Source organism: Erpetoichthys calabaricus, chromosome 3 (genome assembly GCF_900747795.2).
Source record: "Erpetoichthys calabaricus chromosome 3, fErpCal1.3, whole genome shotgun sequence".
Taxonomy (NCBI): Eukaryota; Metazoa; Chordata; class Cladistia; order Polypteriformes; family Polypteridae; genus Erpetoichthys; species Erpetoichthys calabaricus.
Window position 1 is genome coordinate 34265408 of NC_041396.2, and position 27313 is coordinate 34292720.

The window sequence follows — 27313 nt, forward strand, 5'->3', positions numbered from 1 at the left end:
AGGGTGGATGCGGGCCGGGGAATAAGGAGTGTTGGTGGGCGGGGAAACGTTTTCCGTGTTCCTGCAGGACCATCTAAGAAGATGTATGTTTGTCGTGGACGCGGGCCGGGGAATAAAGAGTGTTGGTGGGCGGGGAAACGTTTTCCGTGTTCCTGCAGGACCATCTAAGAAGACGCACGTTTGTCGTGGATGCGAATTGCTGTATGTAGCGTGTAAAACAGTTTGCGATGTTGCACGCGGTCGTGCGTCGTAACCGAAAAGTCAACGTGGCTCAGAGCTGCATTTGGACTGTAACACAGACAAACAGAAATGACGGCGTGTTTTCCGAGGCGTCACGTCCGAGTTGGTGGGTGTGGCTCTGCGAGTTTTCGTCGTATCCAATGGTCTTAAAGTTGGTGGGCGTGACTTCTTCCTGTGTGCTTTCATGGGTGTCTTGCCCGCTCTGGCGGCGGCTTAGAGAATTATATATATAGATAATTTTCATGATGAAATGCATTAAAGCATGTATTAATCATGTGGGGGCACGGTAGCGTGGAGGGTGCACTGCTGCGTCGCAGCAAGGGGGTCCCGGGTTATCCCTGCCTTGAATTTGCATGTTTTTCTGGTGGGTTTACTTGGCGTGCTTCAGTTTTTTTCAAAGTCATGTAGGATGTGGGGTTTTGTTATGCTGTATTGACCCTGCTAGTGTTTGTATTTCTCGTATTCACCCTGCGATGTGCTGACATCCTGTTCAGGATTTGCTCCTGCCTCACACACAATGCTTGCTGGGATGGGTCCAACCCTGAATGGATGGCATAATTAAACATGTATAACGAAGATTTTTTTAAAGTTCTGAACACTCCGTGGTCTAAGGATTATAACTAGTTTTAATTTCACAAAGACGTTTATCGTGTGGTGATTGGTTATGAGGAGAAAGAAAAAGGAACGATAGGAACTGGGGGTTTGGTACGTCAGACAAAGACAGCACGCATGCAATAAAGAAAGCCCGCTCAGAAGAACATCCATTGAATTCTGCGTTCATATCTCTGAGCACCAGATCACGAACCCAATATTTAAACAATGTTTAAGTTAAACCTATGCAATAGCCATTCATACATCCAGTTTTTTGGAGCCTCGTCACACCTGCCATAAGGTTCTCAACACTGAACGTACATCTGGGGACCCCTTACTGCGAGGGAGCAGCACTACCATGCATGTTTAATACCTGCTTTAATGCATTTTTCATGAAAATTTATCTTAGCATTCTACATTTTCAGAGAGCAGGAATGAAGTGAAGTGAATGTGTTCTGTGTGGCAATCACTGCCTGTGCCTCCTCTTAGTGCAGAGGAAGTCAATTTAAGAAGCGCTTAGCGATTAACAACTGGGTCTGGTAACACTTAACACAAAACATTTAATGTGCTACATTAACTTATGATGGGGTTTGAGAAAATCTAGTAAATGAAACATTGATTTTAGGATGAAGTTTAGTTTACGACATTCAACATTAATGACAAAATAAACTATGAGAATAAAGTGGAAATGTCGACTTTAATCTCGACAGAAACGTCGAGAATAAAGTAGAAATGTTGACTTTAATCTCGACAATAAGCGTCGAGATTAAAGTGGAAATGTCGAGAATAAAGTCAATATGTCTACTTTATTCTCAACATAATTTTTTCTTTTCTTCACTGTGTCCATATTTTTTTTTTTTTTCACTGTGGCCCTAATACGCTTTGTAGGGCTATACCGCAAATAGTATTATAAATGCAAGTTGCAGTTTTATTATTTATTTGTATAGCTAAGCTTGAATCAAGGTCCATATTAATGCAGTTTGCCTTAATGATGGTTCAGTTGGTAAAGATGTCATCACCAAGTTGCACTTGTTTTATTTTATTTTATTTTAATTTGGTGAATACTGTGTAATGCACCAGGGCTTGAAGTCTTGGAAGTAATAGTATTATTACTGGAAGTTGCACTATTACTTATTTTATTGTTATTTATTAGTTCAAGTTCAAGTAGGCTTTATTGTCACTTCAACCATATACAGTTAGTACACATAGTTCAAATATTATGCAGTTTAATGATGGTAACGTTGTTTAAAAAGTCACTTTAATGTGTCAGTGGACAAAGATTGTTAACATGAACAAAGTGTAGTTGGTTTACAAAAAATATTTACTGTTCCTTTTCTAAGACATGTTCAGTGCAATACAACTTTTGACATGCACCTCTGGATATTTTACTAAGTCTAAATGCCTCTTTAGATGGTTGAAAAAATGTTGTCAAAATTTTAGTTTAAGTTGTTTGCAAACTTTGTTTAACAAAAAGGCTCTATATTTTGACTGCATCTGTCATGTAATGTGATTCCTTCTCTTCATTACTGCCACCCCCTTGAAAACTATCACTTTATGGGTCAATGCAAACCTGTATTAATACTTGTGTGCACATTAAAATGTTTTTTTGTACAATGTACAACTCTCATGACAGTGGAATAGGTTATTCTTAGCCAGTAATTGCAATGGAAAATGTGGTTAACATCCACTCATGTATGGGAAAAAAATACTGTCCAATACAGTGAAACTGGTATAATTTTAAAAAATACCGTAATATAGAATTTTGGTCATACCGCCCAGCACTACTTCTAAGTTAAAAAGAATCAATTGCTCAGTAAACTGAACAATACCACAACCAGTTCTCATAGGCTCGGTTTGAAAAAATCACATGAAAGAAGGAATGGGAGCTGGAATTCTGACATATTAAGTGATGACCACTTCAGATTGAAATGCTGTGATATACCAACAAGTTGACGGGGATTTGCTTGATGACATTTTACTGATTTCATTGACACTGATTCTAGCTTTTGTTCACACATATCCTGTACTTAGCAATTTTCCTCTAAGTTCCTGAGAGTATTTGCATGTTTTATATTGGCTTCATATAGAAGAGTACAACCTAACCTTGTCATTTTATAATTTTAGGAGATTGTGGCAAACCTCCAAGTGTTGAAAATGCAGTTCCAAGGTCTCATTTTTTGGATCAAACTGTGTTTGCCAATGGATCAAAACCCTCGTATTATGAGTGTGTAACTGGCTATAGAAGAGCAGAGGGGAATTTTAGAATCACTTGCACTGAAAGCAATTGGAGTTCACCATCTTTGGTATGTGTAAGTAAGTATCAATTTTTATGTTAAGTGAGCTTTTATGATTTAAGGTATGCCATGTTACTGTTGTGATAAACTTATGGGATGAGTGGCACAAGGTGCCGTTCTTGTTGGGCACAAATCTCTTATTTCTCTACCTCATTTTGCTTACTTTTTTAAAATTTATGTTGATAGCATGTTAATATGTTAGGGCGTGGATGCATGATCCTGTGGTAGTCTCACAAGGCCAGATGTGATTCTCAAACAAGAATACACTTCTGGCGACAACCCATTAAAAGTGTGTAGCAAACAGCAGCAAACCCCTGCACTGCAAAAGCTACTCCCACAGGACTTCTTCCTAAAACACCCGCCCCGAGTTCCTCAATTCTGTGCATTTTAAACCACCACCAGGGTTTTGGGGAGAGAGATACTGAATGAAAGACTTGATGTTGAGTGAAAATAAAAAGCTAAAATTGCCGTTATCCTTTCAGGAGTTTAGGAGCACACTGTCACTACAGCTTGATAATTTACTTGCATGCTGTAATAAGTGCTGCAGGTAGTGGAGATAGTGTTATGGAGAAATCTTCAGAACAAACAAACAGAGTCTTAAGAAAGGCAGCCAGAATTTAGACTTTATTGCACAGCATAGAAAACAATTGTAGAGCAAATAAAGCCTGTCTCAGTTTATGGAGTGAGCCCAGTGGTTTGGGCGCGGTTAGTTTTTATTCCAGTTCTAATTACACAACATCCCCATTTCGTACATAGTTCTCATCATTCACTTTACATGTTATCTTTGTAATAACAAAGTTACCTTTTTTCATAACAATTACCTTCCCTTGTAAACTTCTTTCCCCTAATAATAATCAGTCTTTTCATAACAATCATTTGGACTCGAAGGTCGTACTTGCTGCCTGGCCCAGAGATGACCATCATCTGATCATGTTTTACATTCCTCACATTCCCAATCTTGAGCTAATAAGAAATTGGAGGCCTTTAAATTGATCAGCCCTCATCATTAAGTTGGAACCAGGATGACCCACATATGAAAAACTGAACTGTTCAATTAATACTTGCTTGTTGCACCAGCATCCAGTAAGACTAAACTCAAAGGCAGCGGTCCTGGTATGCGCAGCTTTACTATGCTGCTGCAGCTGGATGCAGGCGAGAGGCTTTGAGTCAGCAAGCACAGTGCTAAATCCTTTATTAATGAACACTTACATTTTTAAATTGCTCAAAGCCAGCTAATATAGTATGTGTTGTTTTACCTTGATTAATTAAGATATTGATTCATGACGAAGCCTTGACATGGGAACTTAAATGCTATCTGGAATGTATGTATACATGCTTATGTTGCAGCCTGTGAGCAAAGGCAGCTGCATCATCAGCCAGTGACACACAGCCACATATGGTCTGTCTTACCAATACAGGGGCTAACCTTGATAATCAATTCTTAAAACTTCTGTATATTTCAACCTAACTAACACAATACAGCTTGCTTTTTATCTGATCATCTGAAATGTTTATAGGCCTTAATACAGTGGGGCAAAAACGTATTTAGTCAGCCAACAATTGTGCAAGTTCTCCCACTTAAAAAGATGAGAGAGACCTGTAATTTTCATCATAGATATACCTCAACTATGAGAGACAAAATGAGAAAAAAAATCCAGAAAATCACATTGTCTGATTTTAAAGATTTACAAATTATGGTGGAAAATAAGTATTTGGTCACCTACAAACGAGCAAGATTTCTGGCTCTCACAGACCTGTAACTTCTTCTGTAAGTGGCTCCTCTGTCCTCCACTCGGGCTCCACGCAAGATCTCACCCCGTGGGGTCAAAATGATCACAAGAACGGTGAGCAAAAATCCCAGAACCACACGGGGGGACCTAGTGAATGACCTGCAGAGAGCTGGGACCAAAGTAACAAAGGCTAACATCAGTAACACACTACGCCGCCAGAGACTCAAATCCTGCAGTGCCAGACGTGTCCGCCTGCTTAAGCCAGTACATGTGCAGGCCCGTCTGAAGTTTGCTAGAGAGCATTTTGGATGATCCAGAAGAGGATTGGGAGAATGTCATATGGTCAGATGAAACCAAAATAGAAACTTTTTGGTAAAAAACTCTACTCGTCGTGTTTGAAGGAGAAAGAATGCTGAGTTGCATCCAAAGAACACCATACCTACTGTAAAGCATGGGGGTGGAAACATCATGCTTTGGGGCTGTTTTTCTGCAAAGGCACCAGGATGACTGATCCGTGTAAAGGAAAGAATGAATGGGGCCATGAATCGTCAGATTTTGAGTGAAAACCTCCTTCCATCAGCAAGGGCATTGAAGTTGAAACTTGGCTGGGTCTTTCAGCATGACAATGATCCCAAACACACCGCCTGGGTAACGAAGGAGTGGCTTCCTAAGAAGCATTTCAAGGTCCTGGAGTGGCCTTGCCAGTCTCCAGATCTCAACCCCATAGAAAATCTTTGGAAGGAGTTGAAAGTCCGTGTTGCCCAGCGACAGCCCCAAAACATCACTTCTCTAGAGGAGATCTGCATGGAGGAATGGGCCAAAATACCAGCAACAGTGTGTGAAAACCTTGTGAAGACTTACAGAAAACGTTTGACCTCTGTCATTGCCAACAAAGGGTATATAACAAAGTATGAGATGAACTTTTGTTATTGACCAAATACTTTTTTTCCACCATAATTTGCAAATAAATCTTCAAAAATCAGATTTTCTGGAATTTTTTTTTCTCATTTTGTCTCTCATAGTTGAGGTATACCTATGATGAAAATTACAGGCCTCTCTCATCTTTTTAAGTGGGAGAACTTGCACAATTGGTGGCTGACTAAATACTTTTTTGCCCCACTGTATATAAATGCTAAAATGTTTATATATTTAAAGTGTTTTTGCAATAACGCGCAAGTTTACTTGGTTTCCTTTAAGTCTGGGGGGCATTGAAGGCTTTTTCGAAAACTTGTTTAGACTTTGGTGAATCAAAAGACCCAGCAGAGTCGCCATGTTCCAAAACAAAAGCTAGTTTCCTCAGTTCCCTCAAAAACACAGACTTTCTTGGTCCTTAAAAAACAAGGCAAGTGAAAGCAAGCAAGCAGGCCATATTAAAAACAAAAGCAGCGGCCTATAAAATAAAAATTTTGTGCCCGTCTAAGCCACTTAGAAAATGTCAAGCAACACCTTTTAGTAGTCAATAATTCTAAGACCAATAACAAGGCACATTGATCCTTGATCTAAACCTCAACAATAGATGGACACACACACACGCACACACGTAGACTCCACTGGGCTCTACGTGTTGTGGAGAAATTCTTCAGAAAAAACAAGCTGAGTCTTCAGAAAGGCAGTTAGAATTTAAGACTTTATTGCACAGCATAGAAAACAATTGCAGAACACATAAAGCCCGTCTCAGTTCATGAAATGAACCCCAAGTGTCCAGGGAGCCCCGAATATATTACAGTTCTTATCACGCTATGCCCAACCCCCCCCCCCCCCCCCCCCCCCCCTTCCAGACTTGTTTCCCAACATCTACTGTATAGAGGATCCCATGATGTTTTCCTCACTCGGCACCTTTACCCATAACAATCACCTGGTGTTCCAGACCTTCTCATAACAATATTCTTGTCCTTGAAGTCATCCCCATAATAGTCTTCTTCCCAGTAAACCTTCTCATAACAATATTTTACCTGGCAGGACATATTTGCCATCACCTGATTACCCCCTCCTTCATTCTCACAGCCGAATCCTGAGCTGTTAAGATCGATGGCCTTTCAGTTGTTAATCAATTCTTAACAATTCAATATTTAACAATTAAGTTGAGATCAGAAGGACCCATGTATGAAAACTGGACTGCCTAATTAATTCAATAAGTGATTACTTGTTGCACTATCATCCTGTAAGGCTGTGGCTAACATAATAGACAACTGTACCAGTGAATGGCAGTGCACAGCTTCACTGATGAGTACCAAGCTGCGAACAACCTTGACACAGTTCTTCACGCTTGAGAGAAAGATAGAACAAGCCTTTAACAATTGCTTCTTTAACCTAACTAATATGTGCTACTGTATCTTTTTCATAATACATTGTATTCTAATTTTATTGCCTAAGGTATTGATGAGCCGTAATCCTTCTAAATGTCATTTAATTGCTTATATGTTTTATGCGCTAGCTTGAGAGCTTGCCCTTTACTCACACAGGCAAAGGCCTTGCATGCAGTTTGTTTCGTCTTCTGTCAGTAAGAAGCTCCACATCTGCATTTCTCAAAACGAAGTTTGCCTGCTTGCTTCCTCAGAGAGCATAATGACCTTGTCTCTCAGCTTGACTCACAGAAACTCAAAACAAGGCAAGTAAGAAGGACAGGCAGGCAAGAGACCTCTCTAACAAAATAAATGGTGTCCTTTTAAAGTTGTTTCAGGCCTAGACTTTTCATATCTAAGAGCACAAAAACTAATAATGCAGCCCATTGATCCTTGATTAAAAATCTCCACATACGCATTTGAGAAATGCCTCTGTTTTCTAAAATATTTTAGTCATTTTATCTAATTGCATTAAATTCCAACTTAATCCTCACCTGTTGCTAGGCTTCTCATGGAAGATCTATATAAACTTTCACAGTTATCTGCAGTTGCCGCCATTCCACACCTGATAATAACCAGACATAGGATACAAATGAACTTAAACAATTACTAAATAAAATAAAAGGCTGTTAAACAATGATAACAATAAAGAACTTACAACAGAAAATTATTAATATGAATTCCAACTATTTGCACTACACAAATCCCACTATCATTCAGTATAACTACATAAGAATCTTAGAATATACTTAACAATTACTACTCATAAGTTTTTGTACAGGTAATCACTTCAGTGTTGAATCATACATACATTATCCCAAAATTCTGATAATTCTGTAACATTTGTTTCAGCCTTAAGTGAGAGTCCTAAACGCAGTTTACATTTAACCAGTGTATGGGTATACACACACACACACACACACTCACTCTTTCACATTTACCCATTGCAGGCATGTGCCGAAGCTAGTGAATGTAGGGGCCAGGAAGCTATCATGGGACCTTTTTGTTCAACCAAGCTCAAATCAAAGAAAAAAAAAGAAATGTTTATTTATTTATTTATTTTTACCTCTGTCCAAGTGCACTATTGCCACCTCTGCTGAAGAATACCATCCTAAATGATACTGTGGACCAGTTTAGCAAATTGCGTCTCTCCCCACATGGACAGACTAAGTTTGTACTTCACTCCTGTGAAAAAGAGCCTCTGAACTGGATAACTGTCTCCAGTATGGATGGAAGAAGTCTGCACTACTGTCTAATGAAACAATCTACTGCCATATTGAAAATAGTCACTCCCAAACCGGATACTGGGGCATCTTCAATGCATACCAGTCCTTTCAACCACTTAATATATATTGAATTAAACTCCCGCATTGTGCAGGAATCTATCCATCCATCCATTTTCCAACCCGCTGAATCCGAACACAGGGTCACGGGGGTCTGCTGGAGCCAATCCCAGCCAACACAGGGCACAAGGCAGGAACCAATCCCGGGCAGGGTGCCAACCCACCGCAGGACACACACAAACACACCCACACACCAAGCACACACTAGGGCCAATTTAGAATCGCCAATCCACCTAACCTGCATGTCTTTGGACTGTGGGAGGAAACCGGAGTGCCCGGAGGAAACCCACGCAGACACGGGGAGAACATGCAAACTCCACGCAGGGAGGACCCAGGAAGCGAACCCGGGTCCCCAGGTCTCCCAACTGCGAGGCAGCAGCGCTACCCACTGCGCCACCGTGCCGCTTGTGCAGGAATGGCTTACTAAATTTAACTTTGAATGTACCTTATGCAAACATCCGCCAGTTATTTATTTAATAACTTATCTCCTGTGGCTAACTTTATATAGCCAAAGTTTCAGCAACTTGGCTAAACCCTTTTTCTCTGTTTCTTCTTCCAGAACTTTTTTTGTTTCTTTTTCTTTTCAAGAGTGTATGAGCTCTACTACTCTGTTCTCTAGCACACTCTCATTTTTTTCTCTCCTCCCATCTCTCCACTTTCATCCATAGAGTAGCATTCCCCCAAAGCCCACCGCTCACAGTAGGCGATTGGATACCACTGACCCACTCACCAGTCAGAGACATTTTAATCTTTTGCATGACACACATACATACACCCTGGCTAGCTGCAGGTCTCTCTGCTAATCAGAGAAGAATACTGTTAAAGGGTCGGTGGCCAATTAATTATGGCAGTCCTGAAATCCAACTGGTCCACAGACACAACAACAGCATCTAGAGTTTAGATAAGCATTGTGGTCTATGGATATACAAAGTATTTAATCACTGCAGCTATTTTGTCACGGCATGTTTTTATTTCCATTTAGACAGTAATGTTAAATTTCTTTATATATTTGTTTAGACATGCAGTCAGAAGGTGGATGTTATCCAGCCTCATCTGTGCATTTACCGGTGGTGTTAGATTATGATGATTTGGGCGTTTTTGAGTACTAAAATCTGCAGTGTGAGTGCCAAGGAGGACAGACAGGCATCTGGCTAGATGACAATATGACCTTCTTCCAAGATGAAAAGTGCCAGGGGATGGACGAGCAGAAGCTGGGAGCCAGGAGCAGTTCCATCCCCCATATGTTAAGTGGCAGTAGTCTGTTGGAGGCGTCCCAGCTTGGATACCTGAAGGAGTTAACGAGAAACAGAGTGGAAAAGTCAAGGCCCCTGGGTGCCGCAAGCAGGCGCTCTCAGGGAAGGACTACCCTGTTTCCCAAAGAACCCAGAAATCATGCCAGTTCACCGGAAGCCATTCCAAGACCAGCATAAAAAGAGCCCACTTGCAGCACCCAGAGATCCCAACAGGGTTTGACTTCCACACTCCATTTCCCATGAACCCCTGCATGTGTCCATTCTGGGATGTCTTCATTGGACCCCGGCCACCTAATATATATGGGATGAAACTGCTCCTGGCCTCCATCGTCTGCTTGTACATCCCCTTGCACCTTCCATCTTGGTAGAAGCTCACTTCGTTGTCCAGCCTGTCTGTCCTCCATGAAACTCTCAGCATCTTCTGTGGCTCATCATTATCAGCTCTCTTAGCAGTGGTCCTTTTGACTTGGTGTGATGTTTATTTCAAAAAATAATATTTTGCAGTTCATATTTTCATGAATATAGCTGCCAGTTCTTTCACCCTTACATAGACTCCTACAATATTATTATAATGCAGAACAACACAGCATACGGCACGTGCAACAACATAGCTTTCACGTTTATCATTTGTTCATTGATGCCATCTAATGCCACTGTATAATCTGATGCTCTCTGCAAACATGGCACATGTATAGTAGGGTATTTTTAGAGACTTTTTGACTATAGATGAAGCATCGGAATACAATAATCCCTCCTCCATCGCGGGGGTTGCGTTCCAGAACCCCCCGCGAAAGGTGAAAATCCATGAAGTAGAAACCATATGTTCATATGGTTCTTTTTCCCGCACAATTATACAGCATAAAACCTTTGTATTCTCTTAGATATTAGGTAAGATTCGTTGAAATTACATAGTTTATGTACAGTAAAACCTACGTATTATTTTAAAGATATCGAGCGTCTCCGATATCACATATGTTACAGCCATTTCGACAGACAGGCCACCAGCAATAAATACGTACAATGTAAGAAAAATTGTATACAGTAAAATGTGTGTACAGTGACACTAAACTATGTACATGTAATAAGTACTGTACGTAGATAATTAATTATGGTTACTCACCAACAATGACACGACGACTTGTCCGATAACGATGAGTTTAATTTTACTGCACAACAAAGGAGAGCGTTACAACTCTTCTAAAGGAGCCTCTTCAGGCGACTGTGTAGCACCGCCGTTGTTCTTCTTCCATCACTCTTCAATCAAAAACCCTAAAGCAGATTCCATCCAGACTACTGCCTTATCACGTCCACTTGCAACTCGTTTTGCGCCCTGGTTAAAGGACACTGCAGCTGTAGATCGTATATGCTTTTCCTCCTTTTTAAATAAAAAGAATCATGGACTCATTGATGCCGTAATGGTGTCCTGCAGCGGTGTAGCTGTTCCCTTCTTTCAACATATCCAAAACTTTTACCTTTACTGCAATCATTTGCATCTTCTGTTGGCGCTTGGACACGGCACCTGAAGCAGTAGCAGGAGCACGTTAATGCTGAATGAGTGAGATGAGACTTCCAGGTTAATGCAGCACTCCGTCACTGAGCCAATCAGCACACAGGAACTTTAACTGTGTGCTCTGATTAGGTAGCTTCTCAGTCATCCGCCAATAGCGTCCCTTTATGAAATCAACTGGGCAGACCAACTGAGGAAGCATGTACCAGAAGTAAAAAGACCCATTGTCCGCAGAAACCCACGAAGCAGCGAAAAATCCGCGTTATATATTTAGATATGCTTACATATAAAATCCACGATAGAGTGAAGCTGCGAAAGTCGAAGCGGGATACAGCGAGGGATTACTGTAAGCATTGTCAAACCAGGTTAAACAAGAGCACCACTGATGTTTGCAGCAGGGTTGCCAGGTCATTAAAAAATGTGAAGTCCAAGGACAACTTATAGCAAATTTGCCAAAAAATAAGACATACAACCAAGGTCCTGACAGTCTGTGGTCATAAAAGATCTATGGGCAACCTTCTTACAGAGAAGGGTGTATCCCAATGTCCTGACTGAATTGCCCACCAAGGCATAGTCAGTCTGGCCCCCTAATCATACCCTTTCTCAAATTGACTATCTCTCTCACCCCTTCATCACCAAATAGCTAATGTGTGGTGAGCGTATTGGCGCAATAATGGCTGCTGTCACATCAGCCAGGTGGGTGCTACAAGTTAGTGGGGGTTGAAGTGGCTCCACATCCACTATGTAAAACGCTTTGAGTAGTGGCAAAAGTGCTATAAATGTAAATAATTATTAATATTCATACCTGATGTAGACAAAATGACACACCAGAAAGTGGTTGGGAAGTGTTGATAGTGTTAGGATTAGGTACATACCATTGAAGCCTTGTTGAGGTGGGGGTGCTTGGGGCCTCTTTGGAGACAATAAACTACATGTACAAGTGCAAATAGTAGGGTTAGAGGTGCTGGATGGATGAAAAACATGGTAATAATGTGGAGAAGGGTGGGTTAAAAAATATCCCAATAATACTGTGTTATTCAAAAAAAAAAAAAAAATAGCCCAAAAAAAGCTGCAACCCACAAAAGCCCATTTTTCCTGCAGACGCCAATGAAATGTAGTCCAATTTGGTGGGAAAACTGCTGGCCTGACATAACTGATTTACAGTTCAAAATCACCACTCCTAATCTGAGCGCCGCCTTCATTAAGCATTGAATTGGTTTAGAAATACAGTGCTTCAGTGAGCCAGCTAATTATTCCCAGTAAGACTAGATGCCCTGTAAAAATCAGGTGAGCACCAACAGTTTTTTGTGCATGTGTTAAGTATAGTGACTTGGTATGTGCTGGGGTTAGCAACAGAGAAAAGTATTTGGACAAATAAGCGCACTTCATTCAGTGTTTTAAACGTATTAAACCATGTCTTAAAATTCTTGAGAAAACTAATCAGCCGAGTTTAAAGTGCCATCTCATTAACATTGTCAGTGATACTGCACAGAACTGGAAAGTGCTTTACAGCAGGAAGAAACCTAAAAAAAAATAAGCCCCAAGTGTTTTCAATTTTGAATATTAAAGTGAGAGGATAATTAAATGGAGTATGTATGTTCATACTTGCCATGCCCCCACTTTGAGATTCTTTAGTTTTTGTTACACTTTCTAAAGATGTGCATGTTAGTTTATTTAATGACTCTACATTGGTCCTATGTGAATGTGAATGGCATGTGAGGCACTTGTGCCTTTCTCTAGGGATAGTTCACATGTTGTGCCCAATACTATCAAGATAGATACAATGGAAGGATGGATAATTAAATGAGTGCCCTCTGCACTTGCATCCCAATCTAGGAGATGTGTTGTGTGGTGGGTGTGGCAAGACACTATCAGCGCATGCTCCCAATCTCTCTTCCTCCTCCTCCTCCTCTTATTTGAAAACAGTAGGCTAGAGTTCACAGTGATGCATGTAACTGAATATCCAGATGTTAGGGTCATGGCAACCAATAAATCAGATGTGTTCACAAAAACTTACTACTGTGTCAAAAAATATAAATAACACAACAAAGAAAAGTTTCCATAGCTGAGATTTAAATCTGCGTATTCCTATACAGTACAAAGGTATGGTGTATACCAAGGTTATTATAGTTAATGAAAACTAAAATCAAAACGGAAACTATTATAAAAAAAAAAACATTTTCGTAAACTGAAATAAAATAATTAACAAAACTGAAATGAAAAACTAAAACTAAACAAAACTATTAAAGTAGCTGGAAAGACTAACTGAAAAAAAATAAAAATTTACTAAAATATTTTTAGTTTTCGTTTTTGAATGAGTATTCTTGCCGTTAGTCTGTAACCCTGGTAAGTTTTAACTCTAAAACAGAAAGTCATCCACCACAAGCCACCCGCATATATTCATCCAGTGAACGGCGGCTGGTGACGGAGGGCGGGTGTTCACACAGCATTTGCGGTAACAGAGCAAGCTGAATGCTGGTGTGTAAAGCGTGTGAAATAGAAAGCAATTTATGTGCCACCTTTATTTGCGCTTGTTGTGTATCAAGATGTAATTCAAACAGCAGAAATCAAAATGTGCTGGTTAACAAAACGTTTACCATATGGACAGAAAAATCATGAGAGAGTAAAGTTTCAGTTTATTTCTTAGGTGACTGCTTTTTGTTGACAGCAATTCACCTTCCACTTTGCCCAGGAGAAATCATTTTTACTTTTTCATATAAGAAATACAGAGAAAATATAGTAATCATGAAAAAATTTGACCTCGATATTTTGATGAAACTTGACGTTATAGACCTCCCAGAGTCCAAAAATACAGTTTTTTGGAATTGTGTGTGTGTGTGTGGGTGTGCGTGCGTGTGTGTGTGTGTGTGTGTGTAAACACAATAACTCAAAAATCCAACTAGACAGATGGATGAAATTCAGCATGTGGTTGCTACACCACAATTGTAGATCTGTATTAACTTTTTGGGCCAAATCCATCACCCGGAAGTGGTACTTTACCTGAACACATACTCAGTTTTTTTTTTTTTTTTCATGCAGCTGCACAGTCCGATTTATTCAACTTTACTTTTATAATAATAGTTCAATATATTATTAATTTGATTTGATTTGTTGTTGATGGTTCCTTAATGTACATAATATAAAAATATAATCATGGTCTTGCGGTTTACTCCTCAAATATCCATCCCCATATCTGAGTATACAACAAAGTCAAGGGGAGACCACTCCCGGTTTTTGAAAATAAAATGGCACTGATCGAGAGACTGACTAGGTCATCATACAAGATCAGCATACTGTATTGTTGCTGACCAATCACTTTTGCTTTAAAAACATCGTTTAAAAATGAAGCGATGCAAACAAAGGTAGGTAGGCGAAGAGAGTTTGCCAAGTGAAGAAAAACTAAACATATTAATGGGTTTTTGTATTCTATATTTATTAATTTGTCATTTTTAGTTCATATTCACAACTCAAAATATCTGATATTGTGAAAGTAATCCATTAGCAGAATTATATTTTAAAATATTTGTCTCCCTTTTTTCAATGTTTTTCTCTCTCTCTCAAAACAGATAGTTGAAATATCATATTCTTTTTGTTCTTAACATCAGCCTTATCATTCATATTGCATACCAGGGATTTTTCCTGCCTCACATCCAAACCTGCTGCGCTAGGCTCCAGGCTCCAGGCTTCCTGCAGTCCTGCTCTGGATAAACAGGTTTAGATAATGTATATATTGTTCTTAATTTCAGATGCTGTCACTGTCGTTTTATGCCTGTCTGTACTCCTAGTACCTGCTCTTGCACTGCCCATTATTGGTTTACTGTCCTTTAAGTTGGGCTATTCAAGTCTCTCTGCCCCTAACCTTGACACTACATGCTTGTTTTTCTTTGTTTCCCTCAATACAGCTAGGTGGGGTCTGCACAATGATTCAAGTCTAAAAGCCCTGTTCTTCCTAAGCCCCCGTGATTTTCATGAGAAAATATTTTAAAAATTATAAAATTGTGTAAAATTGTTCATGTTCAGTATCTAGTTTTGATTATGCTTGTTTTTATTACACAAAAACAAAACCAGATAGTAAACCATGTAGTGTAGTAAGCTTCCACTAACATTAAACTTGTATCCAGATCCGTTAAGTGTACAGTTCTGTCTGATTGCGACACAAAACTAAACTCCTTAGGTGCTCCATGCCATAATTACTAAAAATAAACTGAAACTAATAGATATAAAAATAAGATAGAAATGTTTTTGTAAAATAAAAACTAAAAATACACGATGAAGGAAAACTAAAACTAAACTGAATTTCCAAGTAAGGTCAGAAAAATATAGAAATAAAAACTAATATAAAAAGGCAAAACTATAATAACCTTGGTGTATGCTTCATGGGAGGTGTGTACAAACTACACCCTCTAGAAACTACCGTTTATATTCGCGTATAAGTCAAAAAATGTATGCCTTAAAATTCATTCAAAAAAACAGGATCGACTTATCCACAGGGTAACACAATTGTCCATAGAATTTGGGTAATGACATTTTACACTCAACGCTTCACGGTGTTAAGTCACCGGTCATCTGCCGTTTCCCATGGTCTTTGAAATAATTATAAGCCAGCAATACTATTGCTAATTAGCTTGTTTTTTTCTAATTTCATTAAATAATTCTTTAAACTGTGAAATACTTGAATTTGAGCATTAGATTTTGCAGGTTTTGGATAACAAACATACCATTAGCTGCCACGTGCAACCAGATTTGGAATCAAAAGAACCAAGTCAACGCACGCTATCAATGTGATGCAAGCGCAGCCCGCGATTCAAAAAATTTCTCTGCCTACCTGTTTGTCTTGTCTGACAGTAGCTGAAAAGCAGCATCAGGAGAGAGCAGCCTGAAGTAGTCCAGCAGCGGGTGATCTTTCGTGTCCAACAGTAAGCCATGCTGTCTTGTGAAGTCCGGTAGCCAGTTCGGCTCCCACGGATCAATGTCTGGGTATTCCTCCCACGCAAACCTTGCCGTAGGTGCATCGGCTGCGCGAATGCTTTCACTGGCAGCAGATCAGCTGGCGCGGCATCGGCTGGTGTCCGATCAGCTGATGCCGGCTTCTCACTCTCTTGCTCGATTCCTGATCACTGTCAATAAAATTCGATTCTGAAAAATCAGAGTCCGACTCAGCGATAATGTGCAAAACATCATCTGCCGAGTGTTTTCTTTTCTGCACTCGCTTCGCTCCCTTGTGACATGTCGATGCCATCTTGCCTTTGTTTACATTTGTTTACATTTCGCAACTCATGCACACGCAAGGATTAGTTGCCGAGTCAACGAGTCTAGCATTTCTCCAAGCACAGAGGGAATGCCTGTGACGTGACAGTGAGTTTTGTCACCATTAACAGCTGATTGTCGCCCTCTATCTCTGATAGCTGTCAAGTTTTACCCTCGACTTATACGCAGGTCATAACAAATTTCGTAATTTTTGGCTTAAAAATACACTCGACTTATCTGCGAGATCGACTAATATGCGAGTATCTACGGTAGCTTGTTGTTTTTACAAAGATGTTGGCTACCAACACTGAATGTTTATTTAAGGATATTTTAATTGCTATTAACTGTTTATGGTAATTGTTTTTAAAAAGTAATTTAATCATTTTAGACATGTAAGCAGTGGGCATGTTAGTTTGTGACTCTTCATTGGTTCTATGTGAATGTGTATGCCATGTAGCCTGAATTGGTAAACACAGGAGACATCGCAGTCCATTGCTGTTTATAAAAACTCTCATTAAACCTGTCCATACGTGTATCCATTCCAAAAGTGATGTCTCTGAATTTATTATGTAAACTTCTTTTTGAGGTTATCTGAGTTTGAGTCAAAAGGATTTGTGAAGTACTTCATTAATGCAATATTTTATACTGTTTTTATGACTGGTGCATATAGTTTTCTTTAAAACGAAAAAGCTAGTAACTAGTTATATAATTATTTTTGTATGAACTATTAATATGTTGTTTTTTTTCCAGGGAAAGATTGCGGTAGTCCACCACAACTTTATAATGGAGATTTTGACGTAACAGAGGGAATAGAGTTTGGTGCAACTATATTAGCAAAATGCAATGAAGGGTAAGTATTGGTTTTAACGAAAGCATGGCATCTTGATCGCAGAAGTGTCCTAACAGTTCTTTGCAGTAGTGTACCTGCTTGTCCAATGTGAGCTACTGCTGACTTAAGATCTAATTAAAGGATCTTTGTTGCATTGAATTGGTTTTTTGGTTGTAAGCCATTTATTTTTTCCATACTTTCAGGCTGAATCAGCAAATGCATAATATTATAATTATTTCAGCTGGACATCTTAAAATAGTTTTGTCACAAAATTAATGGTGGACTGGTGGCTCTGAGGCGAAGGATTTGCACTGGTATGTGCTTTTCAGTAAAAACTGAAAAGTTGTGAGTGCATATGTATTCATTCCTTTTGCTATGAAACCTTTAAGGAATGGCTTTCTTACTACACAGTAGAAACTCTTTTGACCACTGTTAAGCTGTGCTTGTTGTGCTGTGAGGCATCTATCACATAAGTTGGTGACCTTCAGAAACTTGTCTTCTGATTCCAGTTGTGTCTTTGGGTCTGCCAGATCTCTTCCGATCAGTTTCTTCCAGTTTCCAATTGACTTTGGATTGTGTAGAACAAATGCAATTTCATGTCACTGACATTTTCATTTATTTTATTTTATTTTATTTTACATTGCTAATTATCTAAATGAAAGGCCTACACCTCTAAGGGTAATAATGCTCTGCCTCACTTAATTTGTTAATTGTCATTTTCTTGCCATTATCACTGGAATTTACAACTTTTTACAGTGTAATATTGTTCAAGTAGTACTTCAGAGGGTGTAGTAAAACAGTCTGCTCAAACTCTGCTTTAAGACAAACAGACGGTTTTAAGTAATGAACAGAAGCTGGGACACCTGTGCAAATTGTTTGCTTCAACTTGCAAGGCTTCATTTACTTTAATTGCTGCAGAACAAATGTAGGTTGTAACCTATTAGTTATTCCCCAAAGAAAGCCCATTTGTAAAATTCTGAATTTTTTTGTCAGATTTTGCTAACCTAAACTTTAAACCTCTGGCAGTTTACTGCTTACCTTTTCACCATTTTAGGTCATTTAGTGCTAAACTTGGAAAAAACTAAGGTGTTATAACACTTTTGACCAGTAGTGTGTGTATGTGTCTCTATATAGGGCTGGGAATCGATTTAAAAAAATTAAGCAATTAATTGCATACATTTAATTAATCATGATCAGTCTTATCTAATATTAAAACATGAAATTTTAAAATGAATATACAATGAAGTAAATACACACTGAATCGCAAAATTAATGTTGAATCAAAACAAAGAAATAAAAAACAATAATAATGGCATAGTTTAAACTTAAACAATGACCTTAAACCTGAACTTTTGCCAAAATACTATTTGAGTAAGTACAACTGAATTTGAATGCCTTCCTAAAATGCAAGCTGAAAAGAAGGCAATAAGAAAACAAGTCTAATGTATTAATTCTCAGGCTAATGTATTAATTCTCAAATTGGCATAGCATATGAGATACTGATGTGTACTAGAGGCAAACACTGAACAAATAACATAATTTGTATTCTAACACACACACAAATTATCCTGAGCATCTGCATAGAGATGTAATATGAATGAAGTGTCAGAATGTTAGGGTAAGTTAAATGGCTCTCTGAGCAAATAAGTTTTAAGTTGTTTATTAAAACAATGAATTGAGTCCGCTTATCTAATTAATTTAGGGAGGTCATTCCAAAGTACACGCACCTTAGGGCTGTAGTGCATGTTAGTGTGGGGCACAAAAGATTGCCAGAATTAGCAGACCAAACAGCAAACACATAACATGTTTATGTGGCGGTGTTACAAGAAGACAGAAGGTGTTTTGAAAATATCGAGGAATACTGAATATCGCATTTTGAGTCAAAATAATTGCAGTATCAATGTCCATATCACCCAGCCCTAATTCAAAGTTTTGGATTATTTGTTATAGTGCTGTGTTTGTAAAATTATTCAGCAGGGCCCAGTGGTTTGGGCATGTGGTTAAAATACCTCCTGGGCACCTCAAGGCAAATATACCAGGCATAGCCAAGAGAAGACCTGGAGCAGACTCAGAACATGCATGTGAAAATGCAAGTGAAAACCATTTAAAAGAAACTTATGTTTGCATGAGTAAATATTTTTTGATGTGGAAGTTATTTGAGAGTATAGAACCTCAAAATTCAATTCACATTACCAATCACTGTGTTTCTTTTGTTCAGGTATACATTATTGGGCCCAAAGTCCCTATTGTGTGCTGCTAATGAGCATTGGGAAGGTGGTGATCCTTATTGTGAAGGTTTGTATATTCACATTTCAATAACATCTACAACATACAGTAAGCTTTGCAACCAAGGTGCTACATTTAGGTGTAGAATAATAATCTGTTTCTTGTTCCACAGTTGTCAAATGTGAAGAACCTCCAAAGATAAAAAATGGTCAAATCACGAACCTACCAATAGGCTCAGTTACATTTGGCACAGTTATAACATACCAGTGTTTGCGTGGCAGTTTAATTGGAAATGCTTCGATTGTCTGCGACATCTCTGGCGAGTACAGTTCCTTGCCTCCAAATTGCACTGGTAAGATTGCTCTTGTTTTGTTTTTTTTTTCATTCTAATCTCTCAATATATTATTTTTGATTCACCTGATCTGATGGATTTGTAACTGTGTATCATAATGTTCAAATATAAGCCACCTCTGGAAGGTGCTGAATTATGCTTTTAGCAGCAGAAGTGTTTACCTCAGTGTTGGTTAATCGTTTATTTTCCCTGTCGCATGATTTTAAGTTGTAATCATATTGTGTGTTTGTTAATGGTAGAGCAATATGTCTTCCTCGTACTTGTTCAGAAGATGTTCTGTTGGTTTACTATTGTTAATCAACTGGAATACACTTGGGATTTTGATGTGTTATTTTAACAGAAAGAAGCGGACTCTGGATTAGGGAGGTCACATTCCCAGAATTATTATATTCATTACCAATTCCAGTGAAATTTTATCAAACTCAAGACCTGTTCGATACCATGGCAAAAACGGAAACCTCATTCAACTGCTTTTTATTAAAAGTACCTTCATTATTCAAGTAAATAATATTATGTCTTTTAATGTAATAGAATATAAGATACATAAATTCTGACAGTAATAACAACTTTAAAATACTGGTTGTAAAATGAATATATTCAACACACTTAAAAAGGTTTGGGGCAGCCACCTGTATATTATTCCTGGCTGCAAAAGGCTTTTAAATAGTACAGAGATATTCTCAGTACGGAGTCCAAAACAGAACTGCCGAGGGTTTGTAAAGATGTCGGCTTTAAAGGATCGGACAGGAAGTGACATAAGGGAACCGGAAGTGATGTTCTTCTGATGTCAGGTTGTGTGCCGGAAGTGATGTTCTTCTGGGTGCCGGCACCGGAAGTGACATTCTTCTGGGCTCCGGAACTGGAAGTGATGTCATCCGCTCTGAATCAGACGGGTTTTCCCACGGCTGGTCTGCAGAGATAACAGGAGAAGGTTTAGTGCACCCCGCCACCCCCTGGCCTGGCATGGAATTACCTTTGCTTGGTTAATACAACGTCCTCCTATTCGCACATGTGTGACATGGTAAACCCATCAAGTAGTTACCCAGCTATAAATTAAGTAAACTGGTATTGGCTGCTGCTTCTTCTTTTGGCTTCTCCCTTTAGGGATAACCACAGCAGATCATCTTTTTCCATATCTTCCTGTCCTCTACATCTTGCTCCGTTACACACACCACCCGCATGTCCTCTCTCACCACATCCATAAACCTTCTGTTAGGCCTTCCTCTTTTCCTCTTACCTGGCAGCTCCATCCTTAGCATCCTTCTCTCAATAAACTGAGCATCTCTCCTCTGCACATGTCCAAACCAACACAATCTCGCCTCTCTGACTTTGTCTCCCAACACTCTAATGTACTCAATTCTAATCCTGTCCATCCTTGTCACACCCAATGCAAATTTTAACATTTTTAACTCTGCCTATTCCAGGTCTGTCTCCTGTTTTTTGGTCAGTGTCACCATCTCCAACCCATATAACATAGCTGGTTTCACTACTGTCTTGTAGACCATAACATAGCTGGTCTCACTACTGTCTTGTAGACCTTCCCTTTCACTCTTGCTGGTACCCATCTGTCACAAATCACTCCTGACACTCTTCTCCACCCACTCCACCCTGCCTGCACTCTCTTCTTCACCTCTCTTCCACACTCTCCCTTACTCTGTACTGTTGATCCCAAGTATTTAAACTCCTCCACCTTTACCTACTGTACTCTCTGTATCCTCACCATTCCTCTGACCTCCCCCTCATTCACACACATGTATTCTGTCTTGTTCCTACTGACCTTCATTCCTCTCCTCTCTAGAGCATATCTCCACCTCTCCAGGGTCTCCTCAACCTGCTCCCTACTCTCGCTACAGATCACAATGTCATCCGCAAACATCATAGTCAATGTGGACTCCTGTGTAATCTCATCTGTCAACCTGTCCATCACCATTGCAAATAACAAAGGGCTCTGAGCTGATCCAAGATGAAATCCCACCTGTACCTTGAATGTATCCATCACTCCAACCGCAGACCTCACCACTGTCTTACTTCCCTCATACATATCCTGTACCACTCTTACTTCTTTGCCACTCCCGATTTCCTCACTAATCATCACTTCCCTTCTTAACCTGCCTTTCACTACTTTTTCCCATAACTTCATGCTGTGGCTCATCAATTTTATCCATCTGTAGTTGCTACAGTTCTGCTCATCTCCCTTATTCTTAAAACTCAATACCAGTACAGTACACTTTTTCTCCACTCCTCAGACATCCTATCACTTTCCAAGATTACATTAAACAATCTGGTTAAAAACTCCACTGCCATCTCTCCTAAACACCTCTATGCTTCCATAGGTATGTCATCTGGACCAATGGCCTTTCCATTCTTTATCCTCTTCATAGCTGCCCTTACTTCCTCCTTGCTAATCCGTTGCACTTCCTGATTCACTATCTCCCCATCATCCAACCTTCTCTCTCTCATTCTCTAAATTTCATTATCCTCTCAAAGTACTATTTCCACCTGCACCACACACTCCTGTGCTGCACCGAAAGCTTGCATATTGTAATCTTTTCAGTTAGCCAATAAAAGGTAACATTTTGTTTCACTTCTCATAGTTCATTAACAGATATCAGATATGAATACTTACTATAAACTTTATACCCCTTAGTAGCGTAAGCAAACACATATAAAAATGAAAATTCACAGATATCAATCATTGTCATGTTGGATTTCAGATTAATTGGACAACAACTCTGCAGGCTCTGCACATTGTCATTTATTTTCTTTTTCTCTCAATTGAGCACATTAAATTAGAATTTAGGATCCTAAGCTCAAGCTCGCCATTTGCACCCATTCATGGTTTTTAAATGTACTATTACTCACATTGCCTTGAGTACCCACATGCTTTAAAACAGGTTTAAATATCAGTGCATCATGTATGGAGAAGCTTTTTACATGTTGGTGTTTTTCAGTAATTCATCCACTTAGGCAAATGTCTTGAGATGAGAAAAAATTAAAGCTGGTAAGCTTTAAGTTCATGGTAATACATGTGATCCTGGAATGACATTATAAACACAAATTAGTTGATGATTCTTTATGAATAATAAGGCAGTAGTACATACACCATATGTAGTTATGATAAATGAAAATATGAAAGAAATAATATGAAGGTGAACATTTTGTAATAGGACATTTATATGCTTGTGTAGATTACACTTAAAAACACAACATACCATATTTACTGTAAATCGTTGCCTAGTCAGTTGTTATAAAACATCCACATTATTATTTTGTGTAGCATTATATAATAGATCCTTTGCAAGACCATGACATAGGTCATACATCTGAGGATAAAGTTGTATCTTGTAAGTTTTAATGCAATACTAATCTATTTTTTTTATATTATTTCAAGAAAATTATATTGCATACAATCAAGTCAAATTTATACAACAAATGACTTAATATTCAGAGTAGAAAAAATAAACTTAAAAAGATAGCAGGAACAAAAAAAGACAAAACCTTAACAAAACCGAATTCAGCCCCATCCAAGAGAATAAGAGGAGAGTCAAGAACATGAGTAAATATAGTTAGGATAAAGAAGAGAAGATTGTCATTTTTCCTTGAAATGATTGCCCTATTCTAAAATTTTATTAAGTAAATCTTGCTGTATTTTAAAAACATTGAGAGGTGAGAATTTGACTTTTTCCAATTTCAGGTAACCTAGAACATCAGTTACCCACTGGCTTATAAAAGAAAGATTAGGATTCTTCAAGTTAAACAAGATAAATCAATGTGCTAGTTTGTCTGGTATCAGCAGTTACAATTAATTTGTTCTTTTCCACTTTAGGCCCATCTGGGATTCCACCAACATTAGCTATTAATGAGTTAGGAGTGATTGTGACACCAAGGCTATCTGATAAGCATTCAAAGATTTTTGTACAAAATGATGTTAATTTTGTGGACTACCAAAACATGTAGCCCAGTGAGGCTGAAGATAGATTGTAATGCTCCCAGATTGGATCTTGCCCTGAATACATTTTGGGCAATTGTAAATGAGATAAATGTGATCAATGAAAGATTTTAAGTTGAAATATTGAATGTTTTGCACATGTGGAACTAGAATGTATTCTGTACATTGCTGCCTTCCACTCCTTTTCTGAGATATTAACTGAAAGATCATTTTCCACTGTACCCAAGTCTTCAAAGTTGATCAGTTATTTCTACTGAAATATAGATGTGGAAAGGTTTCTTTTAGCAAATTTATAATTTGAAGTTAGTGGAAAAATTGTTTTGCTGGGATGCTTAATCTGAAGTGTAATTGTTCATAAGAGGCAAAAACATTATCTATATACAGCTCTCAAAGTGTTTTAATCCTGCACATTTTCCAAAGATTAGATATGTTGTAGGTTTGCAAGGGTTGAAAAAGGTGATTATTGGTAGAGGAGTAACAGATACATCCTTCTCTACCTTGAGGTGCATTCTGCATTGGTTCCATATTTTGAGTGATTGGTTGATGTGTACCTGGCTGGGATGCCAGCAGAGTGGAGGGACCAGAGGAAAGGGCATTGGTGACCCAATACCTCTCCTGGGACACTAGAGGGTAGCCCTCCCGGGCAGCTATGGCACCACAGATTCTCGCAGGGCAGGCTGGGAGACGAAGTTTGGTGAAGCCCTGTTGGGTTTAGTATGGGCTGTCAGGGGGAGCTGCAGAGCCCTATAGACGACCTACAGCACACCTGGGAGTGATTCCAGGTAATTCTGATGAGCCACCTGGAACACTCCCGGGACCTGAATAAGAAGAGCTGCCTCATTCCATTGAATGGCCACAGTCGGGAGGAAGAAGACGAAGCCTGAGGAGGACTAGAGGTGGATGGACTGGCAGCAAGAAGGGACTGTGTTGCGGTGTTGGTGTTTTGTTCACTTCAAAACCTGTAAATAAACCCAGGTGTTGTGTTGCACCTGTGTCCTGCCTGTCTGTAGCTGGGTTAGGGCGGCTGTACACGCCCTGGTGCCTTCACAGTGGTCAATTGGATTATTTACTTGGACACAGAGCAGGGCATATAAAGTACAGCAAGAATTTATTTCTGTTGCTTTACCAGGCTTGTGTAAATTCATCAATTTGTGTCAATTTCCTGGTCTTTATAGCTTGTATATTTACCGCCCAGAAATAAAATTGAAAGTTCAGTAGTATCATGCCACCTCTACTTCAGGCCTTTGTAGGGTCACCTTTTGAATGCATGGATGTCTCAAATTCCAGATAAATGAGGTTATAATTGAATCTAGTTTCTTAAGGAACAATTTGATAATGTATATAGGGATGCTCATATAGGGATAGAAGAAGCAGCATGGGAAGGATGTTCATCTTCACAGTATCGATTCTCCCCGCAAATGCAAGTTGGAGGAAAGACCATCTGTTCACATCTTGTTTGATTTTTTATTTTTCCCCATAATGATAGGAAAATTGTGTTGAACGATTTATTTATATAGTGATTTGTACCCCTAGATATTTAAACTGTTCTATTAGAATGAGCAGATAGATGTCTAGTCACTGGAAAAATCACGCTTTTATTCAAATTGAGTTTGAGTCCAGATATCTTTTGAAATTCTTCTAATGCATTAAAGACTAATGGTAAAAATGTTTTCTGGGTCTGATATGTACAGTTACCATATCATCTGCATATAGTGATATTTTCTGTTTGAGTCCCTCTCTGATAGTCCCCTTTATCTGTAATATATTTCAAAAATGAATGGCCAGTGGTTCGATACCAATTTCAAAAAGCAATGGTGATAGAGGGCACCCTTGCCGAGTACCACATTCTAGTTTGAAGTAGTTTGAGATTATGTTGTTAATATAGATTGAGGCGTCTGGGCTGTTATAAAGCAATAGATAATCTTATTCATGTTTTCATAAGCTAAGTATCTTGGTCTAGTCTAAGGGCTGTCATGATAACAAAATTTCAAACTTCGATTTGATGCTCAGAAAAGTATTGAAATTCAATACCATTTTCAATGCCCAATACAGTATATATTGTAATGCAATCAACATTTATTTGAATAAATTGCAGTTCTTTTTACATTAAAATGTTAACAGTGATGGAATCAAATAATAGACATTTTAGTTATTAAATGCAAATATGCCAAGGCATGCATTCTTTTGTAAACAGTAAGAGTAAACATCTGTAAACAATAAAAAGTAAAGAAGTTTAAATCCAGTCAACAGCTTTTTTTACACTGATGAAAACAGGTACTTTTACTGAGGTAGTGCAATGAAATCTTACAAATGTTGTTAAATGTTATTTGAATAAGCATTGCAATCTGTTGTAAACAGTATACATAAAAATATTAAAACTAACATTAAACATTCAAGTAAAAAGAACATTAATGTGGGCTTTTATAAGCAATTATTCAGAAAAGTAATACACAAATTGAGTACTAACATGCTTAAAGGCTCTGATTATATGCAAACAGAGCACAATGCACTTTTATGTAAATTAAACTACGATGTTTTTGTATCTTCCAAATTCTTTGCAAGAGCAGGTAGTATGTCAAAGTGCTCTTCCAAGAGGCATGCTCTTGTTGTGCTACAGACAAGCCCCGACGTACAAAATTTATGCACAGCTGGTAGTAAATAAGCGCACAAAAAAATAGCCCTTTTTTGTAATTGAGCACTGAAAAGTTATAGAGCCGTACTGTATATTATATAGTAAATGTGATGAAATCTAATTTTTCAATCACATCTAATAAAATTTAAAAAAAAGTGACATGCTACAGCAGCAGACTTTACAATGATGGTTTAAAAATCCAGGGAGTCTGAAAGAGTGTTGCCCAACTTGTGCCTTAATGAACAGCACAGAATAAAACTTACTTGTACGTAAATATAATACATTAAATGTTTAACTGGCTAAAAAAATGTTTTAACCTATAGAAAAAAAATAAACCTCCCATCCCTACTTCAAATGTAACATTTTATAGTTTTATACTTACTAATGTTTCCATAATTTTAAAAATAAGATATCTTTCAATTTTCAGTATTGACTTGCTTACAAATCTTGCATGCAGGCTTACATTTATCGGTGGTTTTCTGTCCCCATTTGCCACTAAGCCAAAGTATCTTACAAATGCCACTCCTATTGCACTCTTTGTCAGTTAAACGTGCTGATGAAAACTCTGACACTGCTAAAACTGGCATTTTATTAACACCTGTGAGGGGATGGAAATGGGGCTGCAACTTGAACCATGGTCAATTAGAAGTGCATTTGTATTGTAGGTTCTAGAATCAATACCATAATAAATGAGTGCTGAAGTCATTTTAAAATGTTAAAATAGATACGTATCGATATTTCGATACTTTTGACTACTCTAGTCTAGGCTGCTTAGAAC

General features: G+C 38.5%; 2 protein-coding genes across 2 annotated transcripts in view; both read left to right on the forward strand.

Annotated features, from left to right (window-relative positions):
- LOC114647906 (C4b-binding protein alpha chain-like) overlaps positions 1 to 27313 on the forward strand; it is a 522597-nt gene that overhangs the window by 374431 nt on the left and 120853 nt on the right. The gene's annotated exons all lie outside the window — the stretch shown is intronic.
- LOC114644297 (complement component receptor 1-like protein) overlaps positions 1 to 27313 on the forward strand; it is a 109154-nt gene that overhangs the window by 49276 nt on the left and 32565 nt on the right. The window contains exons 6-9 of the mRNA XM_051924815.1: positions 2956 to 3144; positions 17298 to 17397; positions 19595 to 19671; positions 19775 to 19954. Of these exons, the coding sequence (XP_051780775.1) occupies positions 2956 to 3144; positions 17298 to 17397; positions 19595 to 19671; positions 19775 to 19954 (546 nt within the window). The remainder of the gene's footprint in view (positions 1 to 2955; positions 3145 to 17297; positions 17398 to 19594; positions 19672 to 19774; positions 19955 to 27313) is intronic.